This window comes from Miscanthus floridulus, chromosome 7, assembly GCF_019320115.1.
Source record: "Miscanthus floridulus cultivar M001 chromosome 7, ASM1932011v1, whole genome shotgun sequence".
Classification (NCBI taxonomy): domain Eukaryota; kingdom Viridiplantae; phylum Streptophyta; class Magnoliopsida; order Poales; family Poaceae; genus Miscanthus; species Miscanthus floridulus.
The window spans coordinates 120,584,566-120,595,290 of NC_089586.1; the positions used below are offsets into that span (position 1 = coordinate 120,584,566).

At 46.4% G+C, this 10,725-nt stretch overlaps 1 protein-coding gene across 1 annotated transcript; it reads right to left on the reverse strand.

The window, feature by feature from the left end:
* Positions 1–4,334: 4,334 nt before the first annotated feature.
* LOC136467754 (putative laccase-9) lies at positions 4,335–7,298 on the reverse strand. Its single transcript, XM_066466532.1, has 3 exons — positions 7,031–7,298; positions 4,896–6,396; positions 4,335–4,716 (listed from the first exon to the last, which is right to left on the reverse strand). The coding sequence occupies exons 1-3, from the start codon at positions 7,175–7,177 to the stop codon at positions 4,586–4,588; spliced, it is 1,779 nt and encodes a 592-aa protein (XP_066322629.1). The 5' UTR covers positions 7,178–7,298; the 3' UTR covers positions 4,335–4,585.
* Between the last annotated feature and the right edge of the window lie 3,427 nt (positions 7,299–10,725).

Consider the following 10,725-nt stretch of genomic DNA (forward strand, 5'->3'; position numbering starts at 1 on the left):
ATTTATAAAAAATTAAAAAAAATTGAGCCAGCCCTCGGGTTCGAGCTCAGGTCTCAGAAAGCAGAGTTCTGAGTCTTAACGACTGCGCTAGTATAGGAGGTGTGTTAAGGATAATTTTTTGACCTTTTAGAGCACTTAATAAATTATAAAATTAAACCAAAAAATTTGGGCCACCTGGGACTCGAACACGAGTCTCGGGAGCTAAATTACGGGGTCTTAACCGTTGAGCCGGTCGGAGGAATTCGAAAAAGGGAAAAGACATCCTACTTAACCCATAATTGCTATACCACCATCACTGTCGGTTCAAAGAATGACCCGACAGTGATGTTGCATCATCACTGTTGGTTTAGACTTACAACCGGCAGTGATGAACCATTGGAATAACAACAAGGCGTGGGGTGAAATTTTCCAAAGTCATTTAATAATTTATAAAATTAAACAAAAAAATGGGCCACCTAGGACTTGAACAAGGGTCTCGGGGGCTAAATTGTGGAGTCTTAACCATTGAGCTATCGAAGAAATTTGAAAGAAAGGGAAAAGATATCCTACTTAACCCGAAACTGCTACACCCCCATTTCGAGGTATGGCCCGGCAGTGATGTTTCCTCATCACTGTCGGTTTAGAACTTACAACCGAAAGTGATGAACAATTGGTATCAAAGAAAGGCGTGGATTGAAATTTTCCAAAGTCATTTCAACTCCGCGCCAACCCCTCCCCTCGCACCGTCGGAGCACCACCCCACGCCGACGGGCACCATCGTTCCCCGAGCACCCATCCACCACCCCCCGCGCCGCCATTCCTAGCCCCGCGCTCCTCTTCTTCGACGTCGATGCTCGTGCGTCCCCTCGATGCATCCTCGTTAGTCCCATGCCAGCGCTAGCGACGCCGTCCACCGCGCCACGCCGGAGCACCGCCATGCACACCTTGGCCTTCGCTCAGGCCAGGCTCCTCAGGCTGGGCATTCAGTTTAAACCAAAAATTCGGTTCGGTTTCTTCGGTTAAATTTTGGTTTTCAACAATCAACAACCGTTCGGTTTGTTTCAAAACTAGAAATCCATATATTCGGTTTTGGTTTTATAGTTTGGTTTTTTGGTGGAAACCGAGCCAACTGAAGCTCAACACAGAGGAGAAGGAGAATTAGGAGATCCACGAGGGCTCCCCGCTCAGCTCTTGCTCGTGTCGGTGCCTAGTGGTGAGACGCAGCAGCTCCATGCACCGCCACCGCAAGATCCACGCACCGCCGCGCGAGACCCGCGCATTGTAGGTGCCTCCGCCGCACGCCCATTCAGGCCGCCACCACGCGTGCCCTACTCAGCAAGGCTCACAACCCCTGCTCGCGCCACCACCGCGTGAGGCCTATGTGCTCTTGCTCGCGCTGCCACCAGCTCGCCGCCTCGACCCCCGCTCGGTGCTCGCGCTTGCTAGGGTTAGGTTTTGGGGGCCAAAGCCACCCCGCTCGTCTAGGATGAGGATGGACCGTGACTCCGTGAGTGGGGAAACGGGGTCGGCAGTTTATGGGGTGGTGTGGAGGCATGTTGGGCTCGCTGGGCTGTACAGATTGGGCCTAGTGCATCGTGCGTGTGGGGTGGACGTAGGGTGCCATGGCGCTCGCCACCTGCACGAGGATTTATCTGGTTCCATGGTTTCTCGGTTGCTATTGCCTCCAAAACCAACGCCAAAGCCGAGAGCTGAAGTATCGGGAAACAAGAACCAAAACCGAGAACCGAAAAAACTAACATTTTGGTTCGGTTCGGTTCGATTTTGGTTCTCGGTTGAAAAGTGCCTAGCCTGACAGATTCCAACCCCGACAGACGTCGAGAGTATACTGCAAAATCTATCAGTCATTCAGGGTCTAACACGTGGGCATAGTGGTAGAGCGCAGGCCTGCTAGGATTCTGTTTCCCCATTCTTGCATGGCTGTATTGGCCACTCCCAATGAATGGTCATGCCCGAAGTGTGATGCAACACGAAAGAGCTCCCACTCACCGCTACGCAGAACGCAAGGCCCGCATGGCAGCCTTCCTCTATGTGCGGGAGGGATCCTGGTGTGCGAAGGACGCCACGTGATGGCAAACACAGGGACAACACAACGATAGCAGACAACACCTGACAGTCAACTCCAAGCGGTGGCGGAAGATGCTAGAAGCAGTTGGAGCGTTGTCAGCCCACCCTGCTACAAGATGAAGGATGGCGCCGACGTAGCCAGGAGTTCAAAGCTTATGACTCAGAACCCTAGGAAACCCATTGAACTTGTACTCCCATCGCCCCCTCGATATATAAGGTGGGGCATGGGATCCTGTACAAGGGAACAAACCATTGGAACCCATCGAAACCTAGATCGGACCTATAGCTCAGGTCCCTGGCCAGGAGACTAGCAGCATAGTGCTCCCCCTACATCTCTCTCTCTCTCTCTCTCTCTCTCTCTCTCTCTCTCTCTCTCTCTCTCTCTCTCTCTCTCTGTGTGTGTGTGTGTCTTGTAAGAACTCAATTGAGTATTCCTAACATGAAGAACTCCAGACTGGACGTAGGGCTTAGACGTCTGAACCAGGATAAACCCCTTGTGTTTTGAGTTCTTAAGTCACCGGAGACACACGCATCGACCCACGTCGAACAATCCGATTACTGCTGTGGAATCTAACCCATGACAAGGGCTAAAGAAGTGAACAATATGGATAGTAGCTAAAGCTCAGAAAAAGCATATCTTGATTTTGTGTGGCTAGAAATTGAACAAAGATAGGATAGGAGTGGGAAAATGGAAGTGGAAAATGAGATAAAATAGCTTTAATTGTAGTTATATATAATTCATGCCAATGATATATGGGGTGCATGGAGAGAGGACACCAAAGTCAAATGAATAAGCAAAACTATTAGCAAAACAATTTTTGAGTAAATAAAAAGATTTAAATGTTACCATGAAAAAACTAGCTACACGTGCTAATTGCACGGGCCATGCATCTTGCTAGTTGGATATACGGAAGTGATATGCATAGCGTTTTCTCAAGACTCATCCTTAATAGGTTTAGATATATAAGAAAGTGTCATATACGTCTTTGTATCACAACTTGCTTTTGTGTTATTATAGTGTATTACTAGTCCAGTCGTCTCCTTTGTGAAAGTAAACCCCTGGATCGTATATTCAGATGTAAATCTAGCCAGCTTTCTGCGGCCCTTTCATGTTTGGTTGTTTGGTATAGGCAAACGAAATGAGAGAAAGAAAAGGTTAACCACCTCATCCCCAATGCAAGCAAGGGTCCATAAGTCCATTGGATCTCCGTATTGACATAACACTAGTATGAATATTTCATCAAAACTGATGAGTAACCTGTGGAAAGAAGCTTTCCAAAAAAAAATCGTCTCCTCCCTCAGAAAGAACATTTAAATCTATCTTGTATTCGGAGACATAGACATGCCCTACTCAAATTGTCATACACTCATGCTTGCAGTAAGCAGAACTGATGGTCCGTCATCTCTGAACCTAATCAAGTTGGTGTGGCTAATCACGATGATCCATGCATTTGCTATGTTGGACATACACCACCATTTCTAATTCTAAGAAACCAGTAATCGAGCATTGCATTTGATTCGCAGTAGTGTCATGCATCACTTACACCTTGGCACCGGTGGTTGTCTTGTTGGTGGGGGTACTGATTGGTGTTCAGCAATGTGTGGAGAAGACACATATGGTGATTGTAGCCACCATCAAACCAAAGCTACGTGAGCGTGGGATATGGGAAAATGTTACATTACACCTGAGTTGAGATAGTAGTCTTCATGCTGCTGCTCAATGTTTTATTCTCTCATTGTTGGCTTGGTGGTCCCCTAACAATCATACCACTGGAAACTGTATTTTCCCTGTGTACCACTTATTTTTCTTGATGGGTCTCAAAAGGCTCACAGAGAAAATGTAATTAATCTATTGGTTCATGTTCCTCATAGAAGAATTTCAACATGTTCATTACAATTTGTTGTCTTTGTCCTGTGGAAGAATATAGTTATATGTGTTTTCTCCTTGTTTTTTCCTCGAAAGATATACCAGATCGAAGCCTTTGTCATCAAGGCTATATGATGCCTAGTAGGCTCGTCGGCTCATCACTGCTCAAATCACTGCTCAATCCATGCCATGGTCTGACAAAGACAAATGCAACAGGAGCCCATAACCTGAAATGCAATACCTTGGGTATCGGCAACCCGCTGGATTTGTGCCTAGACTTCGATTTTCGCATAGATTTCATTTCTAAGGATCCAAAAGGGACCTACATGATCATGGTCTTATCATGGCGAAAATAAATGAATACATATATGAAGTACGTATTTATAATGAATCTTCACGGGATACAAAATGTAACTCCGTAGAATACATTGTTTAGTTACACTTTTTAAAGATTGCACTAGGAGTAAAACAACACAAATAATGAATACAACGGATATATTTTTCTCTTCCAACCAAATGAAAAACAAAAAAACACAAAGGACACTAATTAAAATCTGTACCGCAAATAATTAATTCAATCATCAACTGAGAAAAGTTATTTTGCCCGATTGTCTTGCATACACAGCATCATCCGTGGCTCATGCCTTTGTTTCCTTAGCACTTAGGCATGTTAGGAGGACGTGGCATCATTTGAGCGCCTGGGGTCTTGCCATTTTTCACAATGAACACGGTGTCCATGCCCCACACCGTGTGACGATCGAAGTGGCAATGCATAAACCACACACCTAACAGACAAGCAAAGAAATAAATATCACAACGTAAGATAAAAAATCATATATATATATATGTGTGTGTGTGTGTGTGTATATATATATATATATATATATATATATATATATATATATATATAACAACATATATACTGTAGTTCGATCACTTTTGCCCAAATTTAGCAAATACTCACCAGGATTTGCCGCGCGGAAGCGCATTGCAGCCCAGCCGCCCGTAGGCACGGAGACGGTGTTCTGGTACGGCGGGTCGACCAGGTTGTACGTGGCCGGGTCCTTATCCTTGTCGAAATTACCGAAGCCTCTACCCACCACGTAGAAGCTGAAACCGTGCAAGTGCATGGGGTGGCTCTCGGCACCGAGGATGGCCGTGTCCTGGAACACCACCTCCACCACGGTGCCGTACTCCACCACCTTCACCTTGGTTCCCCGCTTCGTGAGCTGGAACTCCACCGTCGGGTTGGGGGCGGTGAAGTTGAAGAAGAAGGGCGGCTTATTGGGGAAGTCCGGCTCGTACACGCCGCTGATGGAGTAATAGTAGGCGTCGAGGATGTCAACGGTCGGCGGCACGAAGCTGACGTTGTTCAGGCTCGCCGCAAGGCGGGTGTTGTTTCCGGGGCCGGGGCCCATGCACGTCTCGTTGGCTCCACAGGGGAGCGTGTTGACGGAGATCGTCACGAGCATGTGCTCGTCGACCTCCATTGGCACGTCGATCGGGTGCTCCTTGGTGACCAGGGAGCGGAGCTGCGATGTGTACGCCGCTGCCGCGGCGGTGTCGTTGATGACCGGCAGGACGGGGTAGTCTGGTGGCCCCGCGGAGGGCGGTGCGTCCGTGTATTCCAGAATGGCCGTGGTGTTTTTATCGTTGACCGGGAGTCCGATGTTGGTGAAGAACGGGCTCGCGGCCATGAAGTAGCGGTTGTTGTCACCTGAGCCATTGGTGGCGTGGTTGGCCTCGAGGAGCATGTTCATGGTCTGTCCGGGGGAGATCATGATGTAGTCGACGGTGAACGGCTTGAGGTAGCGGCCGTCGGTGCTGACCACCGTGAGGCGGTGCCCGGCGATGGCGAAGAACATCTCGTTGGTGAGCCCCGCGTTGATGACCCGGAGTAGGTATGTCTTGCCGTGCTCCACCAACATCCTGAAGGTGTCGTTCTTGGAGCACGGGGCGAAGTCGCCGGGCTGGCCGTTGATGGTGTTGGCGTCCGAAATCTGGACGTCGGCGCCGGTCCGCTGGGACTCCAGGAGAACTTGCTCCACGTCTGCATTCCACCACTCGCCGAGGATGATGGGCATCTCCTTGTGCGGCTTTGTGTAGGGGTAGACGGAGCCGCGCTTGGGGTGGATGACGATGGCGCCGTGCACGGTGGCGCGGTCGAAGTCGCTGTGCGCGTGCCACCACAGCGTGCCCTCCTCCTCGGTGAAGATGATCTTGTATGTGAAGTTGGCGCCGGGCTGGATGGGGCACTGCGTGATGTACTCCGGCCCGTCGGACCACGGGTTCCGCGGCTGGTCCACGCCGTGCCAGTGGAGGGTGATGTTCTTGTTGCCCTGGTTGTACACGTTGACGATGACCACGTCGTCCCTGCGAGCGTAGATGGTCGGCCCGGGGAACTGCCCGTTCACGGCCAGGATGGTCTTCTCCTGGCAGAGCCGGGTGACGTTGGTCTCCTTGATCTGCAAAATATATATCACACGACGGCGTTAGTCCTTGTCTCCTCTTAATCGAGCCTACTGCATGGTGTGTAGGACGAAGCAAGCAGTGGGCGTCAAGGAGCTTGGATAACTAGCAAAGAGGCTAATTTCGATAAGACGATGCTGCATGCTGGAATGGAAAAGATTAGCAAGCAGCTAATAAGATGTATCACATCGTTGCTAGCTTTTTTCTCGAGTGATGACGATGTTCAGCAGCTCACATCAGGGAAATGGGAAAATTGTGGCTTCCGTAATTTATATGCTTAGCAAGATATATAGCTAGTGTTTCTCGACAAGCAAGTAATAAGAAGTCAATCTGTGCCGGTCGGAATACAGCTAGCTAGGTCTACTTACTTCATCATGCAGATCGAGTATCTAACAATTCATAGTCGCTAGATCAGATATCTAGCTCGGATATGCAAATGATCTGAAGGCATGCAATCATCACATCGACATAGCTTAGCTAAATATTTCAAAACGATAACATATGTACAACTGTTGTTCTGCACGTGCCCTCAAATACTATACGTACTGAAACAAACTGCCTGGATCTCTGAAATTAAACTGGTACGTAGTAGTATATACAAGTTGAAATGAGATGTATGGATCAACTTACAACGAAGTCGTAGTGAGTATTCCTGGAGGCCTGGGCCGGGCTAGCTGCAACTCCAAAGGCTAACACCACGCCTAGCAGTAACCAGCTGAGCCGGCCTGCCGGCATCTTATCTGCACCGCCCATCGTCGGACGTTGCCGAAGGGGCATGCAGCAGAGCTAGAGCTCAGCTCAGCTCTCTGATCTTCGTGTATGATTATGATGTGTGTTTAGCAGCGAGCGAGAGGATGCAAAAGGCTAGCTCTAGCTTCTGCAATGTGATCTCCGTGTGTTGCTGCGATGCTCATCTGGCTCGGACGCCGCAGGTATTTATAGAGCGAGAGCTGCCAATGCAACGACGAGGGGATGCATATGCATGTGCATCTTCCATTCGTCATACCGCCACCAGTCAGTACCTAAACTACCGACCCCGTGGAAGGCTGGAAGCCTGGAACGAGTCAATGTCAAAGGAACCCAATGCGCGCGGCATGCATGCAAGTTTTCAACGAACGTCAGCATGCAAGGAGGGTTCCGAGAGATGCTGGCTTACAGCGAATGGCCCTGCTTTTGGATGCTGTAGCAGCAGACCAGTAGTTAGGGCTAGCTTGTTTTAGATTATTTGGCACACCGTACCTAATATTGAAGGTTGAGGTGATCAATTTGACTACTACCAATAATATATATGAACGTGGCCCTGCTTTCGGATGCTGTGCTGACCATGCAATCATGAAGAAGATTTTTGCTGGATATTTACGGCGAGATGCTCAGCCATGCACGTATGTACGTAAACAATACTCCAATACATGCATGTCTGTACGTACGTAACGGTCCGTGTACGTGCCTAGCTGCTGGCTAGGCTTGTATGCACGTACGGTTAGTACGCCTGATCGAGACACCAAGCTATGTGACACCAACTAACAGCCAGAAATGTTATCTTGCGTCTTTCAAAAAGAGATGTTCTCTTTGCGACGTGTGATGTGGTCCGATCGGGGGAGTGTATGCAGACCGATTTCCAGGGTATCGGTCTTGACTTTTTTTGGAAGTAAATTACTACTAGTAGATTATGCCGTTTTGACTTCAATAACTAGAGAAATTCGTGCGCAGAGACTTTTCAAGTGGTTCTTAATTGCAGTGCAGGGCATGTCTGGCATGGATTACGAAAGCGAGCACGTATGCATGACCATGAACCGATAGGCACTAGGACGGACGGTCCATCAAACTGGCAATGTGATGTGCATATGGGCGGCCGGCGCAAAAGTCGAACACTTCACAAATGACGTCGACATTTTAGATTTTCAAAACTTAATTTGGCTATCATATTTATCTCATTGTAATATTATAGGCACTAGCTAATACGTAGGTCGTTAGATATACTAAAGTGATATCAATCAATCAATTGAATCAAAACCTAGCTAATCACTACTACAGAAATCAGATCTAGTCCCGGTTGGGAACTAGCTCTACTCCCGGTTTCCCAACCAGGACTAGCAATGCGGGGCTAAAGGTGTTGTTCTTTAGTCCCGGTTTGTCACAACAGGGACTAAAGATCCTCCCAGCTTTAAAAAAAATAATGTCTCCCACCGCTGCGTCCCATGAGATTCGAGCCCAAGACCTCATGCACTGCTTCGCGCGTAGCTTACCACCCCACCTACACAACACATCTAACAATGGATGTGATGCTTTCCTTTTGAACTAACCCATCCGGGGTCCTTTAGTCCGGATTGGTGTTACCAGCCGGGACTAAAAGGTCTACCTTTAGTCTGGGTTGGTATTACCAACCGGGACTAAAGGTTGGAGGACTTTTAGTCCCGGTTTAGCCGTTGGGCAGGGACCTTTAGTCTCGGTTTGAGACACCAATCGGGACTAAAGGCCTCTTTAGTCCCGGGGGCAAAAAATGCCGAGGCTAATGCCAAATTGGGACATCGTTCTAAAGTCTGTTCTCTAGTAGTGAATACAGATCTATTAGATTTACAAAAGGGACATGAGTGCGTAGGTTTATCTCCAAAGCTAAATATTGCTATTGGATATAGACGAAAGTGGTATGCGTAGCTGTCTCAAAACTCTATCACTTAGGTTTTTCTTTTGAAAGGTGTCATCACTTAGGTTTACTCAGTAGAGTGGTTTGGTATGTACGTCTTAGTAGAGTTGAGTCTGTTGTTGAGGTTGTAAAAACGTTGTAACACCTTTTTTTTCCTTTCTATCGTCTAATAAAAATTTGGCAAAAGCTTTTTGCCGCCTTTCGAAAAAAATCACTTAGGTTCAGATATATAAGAAAGTGTCATCTGCATCTTTGTATCACTACTTTTCTTCTGTTATTATAGTGTATTATATTATCAATCCAATCGTCTCCTTTGTGAAAGTGAAAACCCTGGATCGGATACCAATCTGCGTCCCTTCCGTGTTTTGTTGTTTGGTATAGAGTATAGGCAAAGTAAATGGAAGAAAGAAAAGGTCAGCCACCTCATGCCCAATGCAAGCAAAGGTCCATAAGTCCATTCCAACTCCGCATTGACAAAATACTAATCTGAAGATTTCATCAAAATTGATGAGTAACCTATAGGAAGAAGCTTTCAAAGTTTTTTTCATCTCCTCCCTCAGAAAGAACATTTCAATCCATGCTGTATCCGGAGACATAGACTGATAGACATGCTCAGTTGTCAGCTCACACTACGTAAAAATGATTTTTAGCAACAGGACGAATTTTTTGTAGGGACGGCTGATGATGGAGCCGCCCCTACAGTGGCGTGCTCGGGAGTCCAGACACCAGCCGCCCCTACAAATGGAACAGCAGGGGTGGCTGGTGATACGAGCCGCGCCTACAAATGGGTCTGATTTGTAGGGTGGCTCACTCACCAGCCGTCCCCGATGTTTCTATTTGTAGGGGCGGCTGGTGATTGAGCCGCCCCTACAAATGCCCCCGTATAAAATACCTCCGATTTGTAGGGGCGGCTCAATCACCAGCCGCTCCTATAAATGACCCACATATAGCACAACTGCAACACATTCTTTCTCCTCGGGTCACTCACTCCAACCCATAAAAAAAAGGTGGAGAGGCCTTGGGCACTTCCCAAAAATTGCTATACTAAGGAGGAAGATTTTGGTCTCAAATCCTTTGATGGAGAGGTTGTAGAAGGTAAGAAAATGCTATTCCACACTTTTTTTAAAGTTTTAATGGTTGGTTAGTGAGTAATTAAAGTTTTGTTTTTCTCTCTCTTCTATGGTGCTTGAGCTACTTATGAAGCAAATTAGACCCAAGTTTTAAATATACTAGGGTAAATTCGGGAGGGGAACAAAATCATACCCTTATTTGGTCCATGTTTCTTGATTTTAGTGAATAATTAGTTAGTTTTATGCATATTTCATGTGCATGTAGATCTAGATCTAGGGTTTGGTTTTTTTATTAATTTTGTTTTTATAAATTTATGTTTGATAAAATTGGATTAGGGTTTGTATGAAACATATTGGGTAAAGTATAATTGTTGCTAATTATTGTCTTTGAAATTGTTTATTGTAATCAATAAATATGTATTTTAATTATTGATGAATAAATGGACCATTAATTAATTTTTCTCTACCATGGTATGTTTGTATGCTTCATGTAATTATATTAGATTTATATTCATATATATCTGAAGTATATATAATTATTCTCACGTAATTATTAATTTGATTCATTTATATATATATATATATATATATATATATATATATATATATAT